At 39.5% G+C, this 16,523-nt stretch overlaps 1 protein-coding gene across 2 annotated transcripts in view; it reads left to right on the plus strand.

The window, feature by feature from the left end:
* LOC128359009 (fatty acid 2-hydroxylase-like) overlaps nucleotides 1-12,923 on the plus strand; it is a 29,197-nt gene extending 16,274 nt beyond the window's left edge. Inside the window, exons 2-8 of one of the 2 annotated variants that reach the window (XR_008321424.1) lie at nucleotides 5,194-5,304; nucleotides 8,977-9,119; nucleotides 9,419-9,519; nucleotides 9,642-9,814; nucleotides 10,025-10,277; nucleotides 10,366-11,961; nucleotides 12,002-12,923. Coding sequence is in view for 1 of the 2 variants with exons in the window: in XM_053319422.1 (XP_053175397.1) it covers nucleotides 5,194-5,304; nucleotides 8,977-9,119; nucleotides 9,419-9,519; nucleotides 9,642-9,814; nucleotides 10,025-10,277; nucleotides 10,366-10,433 (849 nt within the window). In the remaining variant the exon portion in view is untranslated. Of the gene's footprint in view, nucleotides 1-5,193; nucleotides 5,305-8,976; nucleotides 9,120-9,418; nucleotides 9,520-9,641; nucleotides 9,815-10,024; nucleotides 10,278-10,365 lie in introns of both variants that reach the window. The other variant, XM_053319422.1, reaches the window with a different exon arrangement.
* Nucleotides 12,924-16,523: the final 3,600 nt, after the last annotated feature.

The following is a 16,523-nucleotide window of genomic DNA, read 5'->3' on the forward strand; positions in this document are numbered from 1 at the left end:
AGCTTCCTCTAGCGCCAGGTGGACATTTTTGTTTTTTATGTAAATATCTCAACCACTATTGCGTGGATTGCTATGAATTTTGATATTCACTTTCATGGTCCCCAGAGGATGAGTTGTCATAACTGTGATCTCTTGACTTTTCATCAGGTCTAATTTTCATACTGTCCAATACTTTGGTTTATGACTAAATACCTGCAAAACTAACAACATTACCGTCATTCTCAGGTGTACATTGTGTTTACTGGTAATTAGCAGTTAACTACATGCTAACATACTAAACTAAGATGCTAAGCTGCCTATGGTAAACTTAACATCTTCTAAACATCATCATGCTAGCATTGCCACTGCAAGCATGTGACCAAATACAGTAGCTGCAGATGACTATGCTTGTTAGAGTATTGAGTAATATAACCTGTGTTGACAGTTGCAACAAAAGAACTCATGTCATCCTGATATAACTCAGTTATCCACAAGACAAGACTCAGATCACTAGGTTTTGTTTTACTTTTTAGACTTTATGTTCCTCTTCTCAGAACCTGCTGACACATTGCATGTAACGTTTAGCACACACACACACAAACGCATAGGCAAATTTACCAACTATAAATGACCAATTGTTTCACGACAGCTAGCTTTTACTGTTAATTAGGGATGCAACAATTGTAAAATTGGTGAGCCAAATTAATTAACGTTATTCACTGCTTTTCACCACTTTATCTATCATGGCTGCCTGGTCTCCACAATACAGGCCATGTTCTTACCTCACCTCTCATGTATTCATCGTGTTGATAAACAGGGGTCTGTGATAGCATGTTATAAGCTATTAAAGGATTCCAAACTTTTATTTTGATGAATATTTTTTTTAAATATGAGTTTAAGCTACGCACTGTATAGTTTATCATTGACAACAGTAGCTGCATTGCTGCCTCTGATTTGGCAGCTTCACCATACATGTGAAAGATTGGCAGTTGTGGTTCTAAAAAGATTATAAGAAATCTCTGTTTTAGATTAGATTAGATTAGATTAATCTAACCCTAAAAAATAAAAATAACCCTTCCTCTTTGACAAAACTGCAGGTTTTGTTCAAATTATTCTGCTCACATAAAGGGCAAAATGACCCAATAGTGTGTGTTTGTTGCTCTTTTCATGTGCTGTTCTAATGGGTTGATATGAGCCATGTGATTGCAGATACTATTCACATGTCTGTTTCCACTGTCCATGGAGAGTGAGCCCGTGTGTTGTGCAGTCAGTATGATTTGCTTTATCAGATTATTATGCAATGCCGTGTGAATGCACTATGTATTTTCTTTACTCTGTATTGATAAATGTATGTGCAAGTGATGTGCGGAGGTGTGCACATATTTGCAGAGGCCGAGGCGTGACATGTGTGTTTGCATTGGATATTTGGCAAGCAAATTGAACGTGACTTGAGCATAAAGTATGTGAGTATATTTTATAATTAGGAGGAAGATTTGACTTGTGGTTGTGAGCAGAGGCGCTATTTGATTTTCTGATTGAAATAGCAAGTTCATATCAGTGTAGCAGACTACCTGTAAACATTTTAACAGGTGTCATAGCTCTTTCAGAAATGAACACCTTGATTTTAAAAATGCAAGCAGTAGATCTATGATTGTAGATTTTTGGCACGCACGTTGCATCTAATCATATTAGTGTTCATTCCAAGTCAAAATTCAAGGAGTGTCTAGAAAAATACCACAATTTGTACGATGATGCAACAGCCCAGTAAATACTGCTTTCTTGCCAAAAGTGTCAAGTTGTACATTCAGAGTATTTCAACAGTTTATGTGCTGAATCATTGCTGTGGTATGTGTTCAGGTTAAACTTTGTGGAACCATTGGATTGAATTGCACACCACAAGTTACAGCCTTGAGGATGAGTTTTAACATTTCACCTACAGACACATTTTATACAACAAGTAGTTTTATTGTAAAAGAGATTGTGTGAAACAGGGTCCAGGATCATCACAGTCATCATCACCGCCACGTCTTGCCAACTATGCCGCTCCTCCCATGTTGGCGAAAACCTGATCGGACTTTCACATTCCCCACACTGACCAACCTCCCGACAAAAAAAAAAAAGCACCACACCTGCAGAATTCACTGAAAGCCGAGAGCCAGCCTCATTTGTATAAAGTAGGGATGATGCAGAGCTTAATATACATTAGGATCTCACATCACTCAGAGGCTCACGTAGGCCATGGCTGCTGCTGATACAGAGGGTGTGTCAGCTAATTGCTTTCACCAATGTGTGTGTGTGTGTGTGTGTGTGTGTGTGTGTAGTCTTTGCTATTCAGATGTGATTTGTGTCCAAGTGTGACTGTTTAATAAGAGATCCATTACAACACTGAAGAAGTGACTCACTGATTGTACACTCTGATTGTCTTTTATTTCTTTTGCACAGTCCACGCGAGTTGTGTTAAAGCTTTAAATCTTTTTTTTTTTACTTGTGATTTTTCTCCTTCACTGCTTTACATGCTCACAATCAATTTGTACAGTCAAATATCTACTAATACTCTACTTTTCTTTTAAAAAAAGAGCTCTTAAATGTTACTTCTGGGCCATCACACCTGGTAATAATAGATTATAATGTGTTAATACAGTGTGCCATTTTGATACAGTATAATAACTCATCTTATTGTATTAACACTGCAAATGAGGCCCGGAGGATCACTTCAACTATTGATCTCATATTACTGGACGTTATTGTCTAGTGTAAGTTACGACATTAAAGTTTTTTTTTCCAAGGAAGAGAAAGGTTAAAGGTCAATTTGTGTCTTTTTTTTCTTTGTTTGAACACAATGTTATAATGGGGGGTGTAACGTTGCCCCTGTAGGTGTTGAATTGCTAAGGTAATGTTGGGGGCATGTGTGTAGGTGTGTTGTGTTATACACCCATCAGCCACAACATGAAAACCAAAGACAGGTGAAGAGGATAACATTATCCCGTTACAATGGCTCCTGTCACGGGTTTGAATTCACCTACCGAAACATTGTTGCAGACTTAGTACACCTCTTCATGTCAGCGGTGTTCCCTGATAGCAGTGGCCTCTCTCAGCAGGATAATGCACTCTGCTACACTGCAAACAAATGTTCACGAATGGTTTGAGGGACATGATAGAGTTTTAAGGTGTTGCCATGGCTTCCAGATTCCCCAGATCTCAACCTGATTGAGTTTCTGTGGGGTGTACAGGAAAAATAAGTCTGATCCATGGAGACCCCCACCTCGCAACTTACAGGACTTACAGGATCTGTTGCGAATGTCTTGGTATCAGATACCAGAGGACATCTTCAGAGACGCTGTGGAGTCCATGCATTGATGGGTCAGACTTGATTTGTCAGTATGAGGGGGACTTACACGATATTAGGCAGGTTTTTTCAATGTTGTGGCTGATAGGTGTACATACCTGTGTGTCTGTGTGCTTGTGTATCAACCAGCTAATAAATATTTCACTTGACTGACAGGAACTGGCAGCCAGTGGCAGTGGATGAGCAGGGGCAACCAATAGCATATCAGAAAAGGGATATAATGAGTTTTTAAAAACTAAAGTTTTTAAAACAATTTAATATAATAAGAATATAGTATATCTTTGCTACACAATGTGGTTGAGTATTCTTTATGTTTTTGTCAACGTATAATTAATCCAAAATATACTGTATATACATTTGAAAGGTGACTTTAAATATTTGAAAGCAGCTCTACTCAGCTTGGATTCATTTCAGTAACGATGGATTCCAACAACGACCCCAGTTTCATGACAAAAACTACTCCTTTTCTGAGTAAAACTGAGTCACTATAGGAAACTCTCCATGCTAACCTGAAGACCACACGTTTTTTGCAGTAGAGAGTTAGTTGTGTTTACTGTGAGTTCAGTCATATGGTTTATTTTCTTGCACATTGCATTAAAATAATCTGTTCTCATGTATGTGGATACTGGCTTTTAATGTCAGTAAATGTAAAATGTAAAAGTGCACAAGCCACTAATGTTTCATTCAAATAGGCTCATGATACCCATTTTTCCATTCAAATCTGATTTGGGAAAAAAAGCCAGTGAATTGAGCCTGCTTTCCATATTTTCATATTTGTTTTGCTTGAACTCTTAATGAATGACATCATATACTGTGTTTGAGGTGTGTGCCATCCATTAGAGCATCATCTGATAACCAGTCCTCATCTGAACAAACCATTGCTTCCTTTTCTGGCTCGTTATAGCTCACATGGTCTTCTTTCCAACTGCAGCCCACATTGCTGAGTGTACTCAGTCTGACTCTGTAATGAGGACTGAATACCCCTTTAGTGCTGCAACGATTAGTTGATTTATCCACAGAAAATCAATGTGCAATAAATCTTTTCAGTCATTTACCAATTAAAAATCATCACTCATTCATTGATTTCAGGTTCTCTAGAGGGAGGATTTGCTGTCGTTCTTTGTCACGTGTTTTTTTTTGCATATTTAAAATGTCACTGTGGTCTCTTTGAAGCAAACACCAGTCACATGTTGTGTCATTTAGATGTGTTGACTTTCTTACCAGCCTTACTAAGAAAGCCTGTCACTTAAAACACAAAATACTGTACAGCAGAATCATCGGAAAAGTGGTGATTGGCGTCCTGGCACCTCCTGTCATTGGGCAAGATACTGTGCCACAAATTGCTTCTGAGGGCTGCGCCATTGATGTGTGAATGTATGTGCAAATGATTAGAGCCTCAGGGTTGAGCAGTTGGCACTTTGCATGGCAGCCTGCCATCAGCGTGCATGTGGTCTTGGTGTAAAAGTGCTTTTAGTGGTCAGAAGATTAGAAAGTGCACTCCATTCATTTCTATCTAAACATCACACCAGATCAATGAAACTTTGACACAAGGGCCACTTGCAGGTTTTCACTTAATAGGCTAGAAATATGTTGTAAGGTTAAAGATTGTAAATGTAAGTTGTGGCTATAACCATATTAGTATGGTATATAACATGTTGATGAGGCTGTTACATAGACTCTACAGGGAAGAGCAAAGCACAGTTAGACTGAACGTAATGGACTATGTGTTCAATATGTTCACATATTGACTGTAACAGTGTGTAGCAAAGCAGAACTGTATTTCCTGTTAATACAATACAGTGCCTGAAAAGCACTTGTCCATGTTCTCCATCTGATCACATGTTTTTTTTTGTCTTATTCTGTTTCAGACTCTGAGAGAGAGGAGGAAGACCATTGAAGAGACAGCAGGGAAGATGGCAGAAAAGATGACAGAGGAGGACTCCCCGTACAACCGCCTCAGCTCTGTGGACCTGGACAAGGTGTGTGTGTGTGTGTGCGTACGTGCGTGTGTTGGTATGTGATAAAAAGAAGAGAGGGCATACATACTTTGTGTTTGTTGAAAGGTTGTGTGTTTTACACAGGAATGAGAGAGACTGAGCAAGTGTGTGTGTGTATGTGTGTGTGTGTGTGTGTGTGTGTGTGTGTGTGTGTGTGTGTGTGTGTGTGTTGATGATGGAGAGTAGCAGAAGGGTGAACAGTCACCAGGTTATTCACCCCACCCTGATCCAAAACTGTCCTTGTTTGTCAGTACACTGCCAGACTAGAGCGCATACACACACACACACACACACACATATCCCTCATTACTATTTGTGTATGTTTCCATGTTACCTTAACACTAAACCAAATCCTAACTCAAGTTTTAAGCCTAGAAAATCTTCAAGACAGTTTGTCCTCATCAGTATGGACATATACATTCACATATATTGAAACGCATGTATAACAGCTCATTCATTCACTGAAATCACGCTCATGTGATTAACTTAACTGACAAGTGTTTTTCCACTAAGTGCAGACATCCTCAACATACCAGCTCCTCATGCAGTACAATACAATGACAGATTCAACCAGTCTGTCTTGTTCACTGCGTTACCATGGACCAGTGTATATTGAATAACGTCGACTGTTCTTGACTGTTCACATTGTAAACCAGACCTTGACCGGACCTAGCAGAGCTTACAGCCACACTGTCTGATTTCCACTTTGAGTATTTGGGCTCTGATTGTAAGATGAATTATTTGCAGACACGCCCCTCACAGGAGCTGCAGCGTGGTGTGATTTCAGCAACCAAACTCGCATGCCGAATTTGTTTTAGTCCGGCGGCAGTATTGGCAGTCTCACCATACTCCTCATGTGCTTTCCTGCTTTGGTAATTTAAAAAAAACAACTCGAGTCACATGTTCTTTTCCAGTCAAGCATCAGGACAGCTCTGTGTGTGTGTGTGTGTGTGTGTGTGTGTGTGTGTGTGTGTGTGTGTGTGTGTGTGTGTGTGTGTGTGTGTGTGGGTGTGGGTGGATGTCTTACCACAATTTCTGGAAATGGAGCTGGAATGTGATGCATTTCTTCACACATGATCGTCTCCTTTTGTCTTTTTTCACCTGTTAATATTAGATTAAAAGAGCAGTTGCCTTATCTTTTGTTCTTGTGAGCAAACTTCAACTGTCACATTTTTTAGAATCATATTAAAATGACTGACATCATAGTCAGTCACAAGTGTGTTTATCCCCACCATGTGACAGACGATCTCACTTCTTTATTCTAAATGCTTTGTGAAGGTTTACTCAGTCTAATAGCAGATGGAGAACTAACTTATTGACACACAGCTGATCCAAAACGCACTCTCATCCTGCTAGACAAAGTTAAACAAGAGTTTGTCTGTCTTCAAGAGGCCAATCAGGACACAGAAGTATATCTACTTAAATTTACTTAATAGTACTTCAAATGTACTGCATGAGAATTATTTGTGCTACTTTGTACTTGTACTTTAAAATTCAGAAGGAAATATTCCTGTCTTTTACTACATTTATTTTTTCAGCTATAGTTTCTATTCACTTTTGAGGAAGAGCATGAAAAGAAAAAAAGAGGTGTCTTCAGATGTGTGAGCTGTTAGTGGTTTCATCAAAGAGACATTTCCTGTTAAGGACTGTAATGTCAGTGGCAGGGGGCTGATTAGGGACTTGAATGCAAGACTATTTACTTGTAAAGGAGTATTTTTACATTTACATTTTACATTAGTACTTTTAGTTACATGTGTACTATGCAGGATTATTCTAGAAGGAGAATCCCTCTCAATCATCACTCTGGGCATCAACCTTAGGGGAGTGGGTGTGTAGCCTCAGCAGCGTGCAGGGTGTGAGTTCGGGACTCATAGTGTAGCAACCAGGTTACATCACTGTAACCAGGTGGCTCTTTCTCTCCTCTGCTCCGCTCTGCTCTCTATCTCTGTGTCATGGATGTGTTAAGATCAGCAGGTCTGTGTGTCTGCTTGACTGAGGCTGAGCTACACACACACACACACACACACACACACACACACACACACACACACACACACACACACACACACACACACACACACACACACACACACACACACACAGAGCAGAGAGGCCACAGTGGACAGGATGCTCTGCACAAAATCCACACACAAATCCACACAAAATCCAGCAATACATCACCTTTTCACAGGGTTGTGCGGAGGTATAGGCGTGTTTATTTGCGCTTTAGAACGTAACCACGGTGAAATCAAATCTCTGATTCACGGCTTTGTTCCTGTCAACATTGCTCGCTCTTTTCAGTCACTCTTTAGCTTGCTCCACCACCGCTACTCTCTCTCTCTCTTGCTTGTTGAAGGAGAGGCCCACTTTAAATCCTTTGTTTACAAACAGTAACTGACAAATCCTGCATTATGTGCCTTTAAGTAAAGAACCTGAGTACATCTTCTGCCACTGCTGATCATATGCTCCTATACTTTTTACTGTAGTGCATTTGATTTAGCATTTGCTATTGTGATGGTCCCCAGGCTAGTAAAATTCAGAAAGGACACTTATGTTTTTTTATTAGAATATGGATATAATTGTACAGACAACAACACTTGAGGGAGATACTACAACATGTTAGAGTTTTCAACCGATTAAAGTCTCCAATTCACTTCAACTATGAATGAAACATATTTTCAATCACACAAAACCAAACTAGAGATACTGAATATTATTTATTCACTGAGCTCTGTAAGTATGTAGCAGTTTAAAAAATGTGACATAGCACCTTTTTGTGCAAAGAGAAAATGACCAGTCAGCACCAGCAAATGTGCCGTAGCACACTGAACTGTCAGTGTGAATGAACTGTGAGTGAATGTTTTTACACGACCCTCGCTGCTGAAGTCGTGGTGTAAAACACAGCAGCTTCACATTGTGGAATTGTGAATTTGCAACGTAGGAGGCTGAAGAGCATCCTCTCCTCGTCATTATCTAAATGAGAGTATGTGATAAACGCGTTATCATCCAGGCTGTGCTTGCTTACATATCTGTAATTACTTTTTAATTAGCCCCAGCTTAGTAATCAATATCTGGTGACTGTGATGGGGATGGATGTGTTGAGTGGAACAGCATCATAGTCAGCAACTATTAAAAGTGCAAGAGTTGACTTCATGTGTGTGATTTCAGCCTTGGCTCTATTGTATTCATCTTCCTCATGAATAAGCTTAAGATCAGCTAACCTGAAACATTCCTGTTGATGTTAGAAATCTGACCACAGATCAGTGTGAAATTGACTGCGCTATCTACATTGTTGACCCAGATCTCAGCTGCATGTCTCACGTGTGGCTGTAAACACAAAGAGCTTGTAAAAGCTGTGTGTTTTGTGGCATTTGGAAAAAAAAAGATCTTAAATTATTGCCAGAAACAATACAGTTCAACCACAGCGAAACCTGTAGAGTACGCAGATACACCAACAAACACACACACAAGCGGTCACTTCCTTGTTTGTCTGGTCTCTGAGCAGTTTGAGTGTTTATATCTCTCTGCTGACACCTGCTGGAGTCATGAGTTATTTTATCCCTTTTGATAAATCCATGTGCTCTCTTCAGCATTGTAACATTTACCTGAACCAGATAATCTTTCACTGATTTTTCATTGTTTGTATCTTGTCAGGATTTGGTAGACTGGAGGAAACCCCTGGCATGGCAGGTAGGCCACCTCAGAGAGAAGTATGACGAATGGGTTCACCAGCCGGTCGACAGGCCCATCAGACTGTTTGGAAACCCTTTCCTGGAGGCCAGCACCAAGACTTCCTGGTAAGACAGGAGGCTCTTCGTTACTGATGAGAATGTGTTAAAATAGAAACTAAGATATTACTTTTTTTATTTAAAAAGATTCACAGTTAATATTACACAAACATGATGGATTCAGTTGTGCAGACAAAACAGGAATGTGTCTCATTGGATGTGACAGGCTTGCGTTAGTGCACACATTACAAAACCTGCTTGTTCATTCCTGAAGCATCCACATAACGTGTAATAATTGGCTAAAACATGTATATTTCAATAAAGTTATGCAGTTTTTCCTCATATTGTTATATGCTCTCTTATTACAGGTACTGGGTACCAGTGGTGTGGCTTCCTATTGTGTTTTATCTCAGTTGGTATTGCTACACCTCGCTGGCAAAGGGCACTACCAGCCTACCTCTCACTTCAGGTAACACACATGCTTGCATGATGAGAACAAATTCACCAGAGACTCCAACACAATTTCAATTTCCAGCACATCCATATACATGTTTGTTCTCATAATTTTCACGTGTGCATGTGTGTTTCCAGACTTCTACATCCCGATCCATAAGTACACTTTCCCACTGCTCTTTTTGACGGGCTGGTTCTTGTGGTCATTCATCGAGTACTGCATCCATCGCTTTGTCTTTCATATGAAACCGCCAGCTCATAACTACTACCTCATCACGCTACACTTTCTGCTGCACGGACAGCACCACAAGGTACACACACCATGAGGAACAGGATCATAAAACTGATCATAAACATGGTTTCTGGTCTCAATGAATATTTACTTTGCATGTTTAAGAACAGTTATTTTATTATTTTGAAAAGCTGTACTAAACGAACTCAGGTTTTTTAACCCTTAATCTGCCCCAGAAAACAAACTCTCTGCTTGAGGCTTCTATCACATCAAACTTTTTTCTCCACAGTCTCCGTTTGATGGTTCCCGGCTGGTCTTTCCACCCGGGCTGGCTTCCCTGGTGATAGGAAGTTTCTACATGATCCTCAACCGCTTTCTTCCAGAGATCATCGGAGTATCCGTGTTTGTCGGAGGACTGTGTGGCTATGTTGTATACGACATGATCCATTACTATCTTCACTACGGTTCTCCAAAGAGAGGCTCGTACATGTACAGTTTGAAGGCCTACCACGTCAAACACCACTTTGAGCACCAGAGAGCAGGTGAGTGCAGGAAAAGGGACGATAGATGAACAGAACCTGTTTGATTCTCCCTGTCTTTTGTCTGATCTAACTTGATTTGTCTGTGCAGGTTTTGGAATCACCTCCACTTTCTGGGATCACCCCTTCAACACAGTCATCCCTGATGAGAAATTCTAACACAGAACCGGCTCTTCTGCAGGGCCACAGGACTTAGCAAGCAGCCCCCATGCTTAAAACCACCCTAACCACCTACTGTTAAGTGTCATGCAGCCATAGCTTTCACATCCATAGAGGAAGATGCACTTCTGAAGTCTCCTGGACCTCATGCCCATCCTGCTTTCTGATTCCAGCCGGTGCCACATGCTTTTCTTGTGCTCGATCATCTTGGTGTGGATCAAGCCACACGGTTTCCTCACTGTTTTTAAGGCATTTTTTTTATTAATAACCAAAATACATCTATCAGTACTGACCTGACCTGTCGAGTCATCACCCAATCGCCAGTCAGAACATCATAATGTGCAGCTGGGAGGAGAGAAAGAGAGGGACACACCCATGCATGCACATGACACAATAACAAAATAATAAGGTTTCATTTGAAGGATTATATGGAGTCCTCCATATATATTGAATACTGTAGAGTTGATTCAGAATTACTCACTGAAGAAACTCAACAAATAGTCAGACTATTCCTGCAACTTAAACATTGTCTGCTAGAATAAGACATGATTACACACACACACTGTTAGCTTCCCTCAGAGTGTGAGAGAGGATACAGGAAGTGACAGATGGTAGGTGAATGTTGAAGATGGTGAAGGAGGGGGAAGAAAGAGTGATAGTACTGTGTGATAGAGAGAGAGAGAGAGACAGAGATCTCCCAGACTGTATCATCTCACCAAGTAAACAAACTCAGGAAAAAAAATCTTATCCTTCCTCCTCACTATCTGCTGTTCTAATATTTTACATCACAGCTTTCAGGTTTTCACTGTTATCCACTGATCTACTCAGCTACACTGCTACATGCTGTTGTGCTGCAGGTTGATAACAGTTGACAGAAGTTCCCTCCTCCATGTTTGGCCTCAGTTCAGTTTTTGGAACAGTTGTGAACAGAAAACATGCACCGTTTGGTTCCAGATATTTGAACATGCTGAGATTATTTTGGCAGTTTAGATTTAACTCATTAATTATCAGCCAAGCTGGAGAAGTGAGATTATACTGTAGAGAGCTAATGCAATGCGCTGTTAATGTTATGTAAAGCAGAGCTCTGAATGTTTGAAACCACTGTGGAGATATATTTTTACAAGTCTGTTGTAATAATTCCTCCGTTTTCTTTCTTTTTGTCATTAATGATATAACAAAGATGTTAAAAAAAACTATTTTGTAAGATGCTTTGTACAGAAGAGGAGAATCTTTAATTGCAGCAGCTTTACGTTGTCAGCAGATGTTTTCTTATTGGTTAGATGACAGTGAACGCATGGGTGGATGGATGTGCTGCAGATGGATTTAAATACAAAAAGAAAGATGGATGGTAGAGTGTTGTCGCAGTGCCAGGGGGACATAGCTGAAGGCATGAAGTCAGCCTGTCAGACTTCCTGCTGTGGGGATCTTGGGGTCAAAGGTCACAGAGTCAGTCAGCTGACAAAAGTTGTTTGTTTTCATTGACCGTTTTATCTAGAAATGTTTCATTTTAAGATAAACTAAGCTCTCAGTACAGACTCGACAGAATTCGGGTCTTGGGAACGTGAAAGCTAAAAACATTTCATGGTGATTTTTAACTGGTTAGTTGTGAGAACTATATTTGGGTGTCACGAAATGACCCTGCAGATCCCCGCAGGATGAAGGTGAACCATCTGACTGGACAGCAGGAGGTCTTCATAGTGTCTGACGGATCCTCAAGATGCCTCCTCTAAACACTCGACAACACCACTGACAACCAAAGCAGAACAAACTTAATCAATATAGACACATATGTAGACTATATTACTATCAGAAAAATCTTTTTTTCTAGTTTGAATAAAGTCTCCCACTCACATAATATATATGTACATACATTCTTATATATGTAAAATAACATGCAGAATCTGTTTTCAGAGGCTTTTTTGAATGAGAGAAAGAATCAGTTATACAATAAACTGCTTGCATTTGCATTCATTGAACGTGTTCACTGCAGCAATAATAATGAAGTCTTCATGTAAACCTTTAATTTGAAAGGGCTCTGACACCAAAACACTGTTTCTAAGAAGAATCATGACTTTGATATGATGACTGTGTAACTCAAAGAGTACAGAAAGAACCAAAAATTATATTTTTTGACATTTTTAACAATGAGGGAGAGAGTGATGGACATGATGATGATGATGATGATGATGATGATGATGATGATGAGTGTAATAATACATACTGATTGTGATGGCTGCAAGGAAAAGTGAAATGACTCCACCTGTCGGAATGAATTACACACAGATCTTATTTATGTATATTTATATGATAAAGATGAAAACAGCTTGTAAGCTTTGATTCTGACAAGTGAACTTTTACCTGTGCTAAATTATGCAGCATAAAATATCTCATAAATCTGTTTACTATAATATCTTATCACTATTATTTTGCAACTTTAAATATCTATGCAAATGCAAACGTATTTGTAAATAAATACCTGTATATTTCTGATATCAGTCTGACTTGTAATTTTGAAGATGATGACTTTAAGGAACTTCCAAAAGATGGTATAAACAGCTCTATATTTTGTGTAACATAGACTATTTTTCCTAAACTTTTTTGCTCGTGACTAATACTAATTACCAGAAAGTATGAAACGCCTTGCAAACTGGTGCTCTGAAAAGTTGACCTACCTCCTCAGGATGACCTAACAGAGTATAATTTGAATATTTCAAAACATGCAAATAGATAGATTGATAGATGTATCCAGGCATTGGACAGTGAATACATACTTATTAACTGAAGAAAGGAATATCTACAGAAAAATAAACACAAAAAATTACAAATATAATCAAATATAAAATTAGACAAGTGTGCAAAAATGTTTAAGTTTTAAAAATGCAATGATGTGGAGAGGGAGTATATTAAGGGTCAACAGTGCTCTAACCAGACTGTGGGGTGGCTCAGGAGGTAGAGCGGTCGTCCACCAATTGGAATATTCCCGGCTCCTTCAGTCCACATGTCAATGTGTCCTTGAGCAAAATACTTAACCCCAAATTGCTGTGCCAAAGGTGCATGAATGTGTATGGATGATTAGCTTCCTCCTGATGAACAGGTTGAATGCTTTTTGGGCCGCAAGAGGATTTTTTGATGCAATACTGCGAGTGGCCACTGGGGAAAAATTGGCTGCTTATGCTTTTTCCCCATATATTGACCATATATGGACAGGAGGTTGGAGCTGACCCTAGTGCTACCATGTAGATTGGTTAGCACTGGTTAGCACAGTGGATTTATAGCCTTAGGTCAACTGCAATAATGCTAATGCAAATGTTTGCTAGCGAAAAACAGCCTAAAACTATTAAAACAAAATGGAAAAACTTAGCAGCTGAATCCTTAGAGAGTCTTTTAGTTTAACCAAACAGTGAATGAGTGGCCAAAATGTTAAAATTAACTTTAATGAACTCAAGACACCGTGTTTTAGCAGCTGTGCCTAGACTCTGTGAATCAGGGTTTACGCCTTGGTTACATTACCAACACTGTTGCTGTGGCAGCAACTTGCCTTGGGTCATTTATAGACTAGTAGTCATTCATAGACTTCTTTTTTCAACCACTGGAGCCGCCCCCTGCTGGCCATTCGAAAGATTTAAGACTATTTCACTTTTCAGACCCGTAGCTACCTGCCTGGCTCTAATCTAATCATGTTTAAAGTAACAGTTTTTCGAACTTTTACACCAAACTGTAGTTGCACAGAGCATCCTCAGGTTTGTGTGTGTGTGTTTGATGCTAAGGAGGGAGGAGCCCTAAATGAAAAAACCAAAAAACCACATCCTGCACTCTTGAGAGGCCCCCTGCATATCTGTGGTTCACTTCTTCTTCTCTTTGGTTGTACATGGAAATCTGATGACGACGTCAGACTCTTTTAACAGTGGGTTCTTTGGTGGCTGTACAGTCCTGTCCTGTTTATTTTAAGACTTCAAAAGTTACATCAAAATAAACCTGATCTGTATAGATAAAATGAAAAATGATTTGATCCATTGTTGTCCTTAAAATTCATTTTGGGATTTTCAGGGGATCTAAATAGTCAATTAAGTGGTCCCAGATGGTGGTGGTGGCAACCATGGCTGGAACTTTTATTCTCCTGGCTCTCCTCTGCTGTCCTCTGGTTATCCTCTTCTTGTCCAGCATACCATGACACTCACACACACACACACACACACACACACACACACACACACACGGCCTGGCTGGGTAAGTGCAGTCGGTCCATACTTATACTGCACTACTTTTTCATCACTGCTCTCTATACCGGCCATGAAAAGATCCTACATTTCCTCTTTCTTGGTCTTAGCTTAAAAAGAGAAAATAGAAAATAGTTTCAATACTTCCTCTCTGCTCCCCTGTACCACCACAGGTGCGGCCAACCAGGCGAGGGCGCCAATAGTAACATCATCGTGGTCACCACTCCACACCCCGCATTCTCTCACAATGACAGAGAACATGTTAAGGATTCAGGTATAGCAACATGAGAGAGGGCCTGTACAACATGTTCCTGCTTTAATACAACATTTACAATACAAATTACATCAACTATGTATCGTCAGCTACAGCTACAGGTAAGATTTCAATGTACAAGTTGCTCAGTGATTACTTTACCAGTTACTTAGATTTAAGGCTTTTAAGAGACTTTTTTTGTATCAGAATTTCTGTATCCTGTTGATCAACCATCAAATGTCCTTGTGTCCATTTTCCCAATTTGGTGCTCAGACATGCTGGTCCTTCCTCTCTACCCACCTCCTCATTAACATTGTGTGCTCTGTGTTTGATTGATTTGATGTGTTTTAGTGGTGATTTGCATTTCCTCTTATTACTCACAAGTGAACTTGATGTGTAGGTTGATGTGACTGGTATGTTGAATGAAGCAGTGCAGCAGTACAAGAGTAATATTTTAGGATGGTTTTATTTAAAAAGAAACTATGATAGTAGCATTTATGTTTTAATTTGTGCTTGTATTCATGCTTTAAAGGCTGTATCCATGTATCTGTGTCTATTCATGTGTGACAGACAACAAGGTGTTCCTGATGCTGGCGGAGAGAGAGTACTGTATATAGTATGAGCTGGATGGTCTGAGGGCACAGAGGGACCTAAGAATACCTGACATGCCTGACAACTACACACTGCAACACCGAGACAACATCTGTGAGTGCTGAGTGTGGACATTTTCAGATATAGAGTGCAGTACCATACAGAGACAAAGCAATACAGATTATATACATGAAATAAAGTGTAAAACTGTGGAGAAGCAGAATGTGTACACTGGAAAATTAAATAATAATGTAATTTATCACTAGAGCAATGTGAAGATAATCTGTCAGTGACCAGGAGGATTTCTGTTTCCTGATTTGTTTCTAAATTTAATATTTTCAGTTAATGGGAGAAAGAGACAGACAGACACACACACATACACAGTGTGTCAGAAGTCAGAAATTGAAGATTACCACTTTTTTAAAACTTGGTTTAGGCTTTTTTTCTTTTCTTTTTTACACTTTTAAAAAGACAACATTTTTTGCACTTGGACAAGAATATAGCCATAGATAGTTAGTCTCACTTAGATAGATAGATAGATAGATAGATAGATAGATAGATAGATAGATAGATAGATAGATAGATAGATAGATAGATAGATAGATAGATAGATAGATAGATAGATAGATACTTTATTGTCCCCGAAGGGAAATTTGTCTTGGGCTCTAAGTGCTGAGACCACTGCCGCCATAGTTAAGAACAAAGAAAGAAAATAAAATTAAAGTTGCACATTTGCACAACAATAATACATGACTGATGTATTTGTGTAAATAAAACTCTGAAATTTTTATTACACTTATAAGTGGGACCAAGAGTCTGTGTGGGCTAATGGACCCCAAGCAGAGTGAAGAACTTAGATTTACATGTGCTGCCATGCCCAGTCTTTTAGACCAGATTACATAATATGCTGTTACTTCCGTATTGATGACATACTGTTTGTTCCATGCCAAACTGGGGTGTAACATACATTTTAAGATTACATGTTACTCCACATCCTCATCCAACGGCTGGTAATTCCTTCTGTGATTA

This window comes from Scomber japonicus, chromosome 5 (assembly GCF_027409825.1).
Source record: "Scomber japonicus isolate fScoJap1 chromosome 5, fScoJap1.pri, whole genome shotgun sequence".
Classification (NCBI taxonomy): domain Eukaryota; kingdom Metazoa; phylum Chordata; class Actinopteri; order Scombriformes; family Scombridae; genus Scomber; species Scomber japonicus.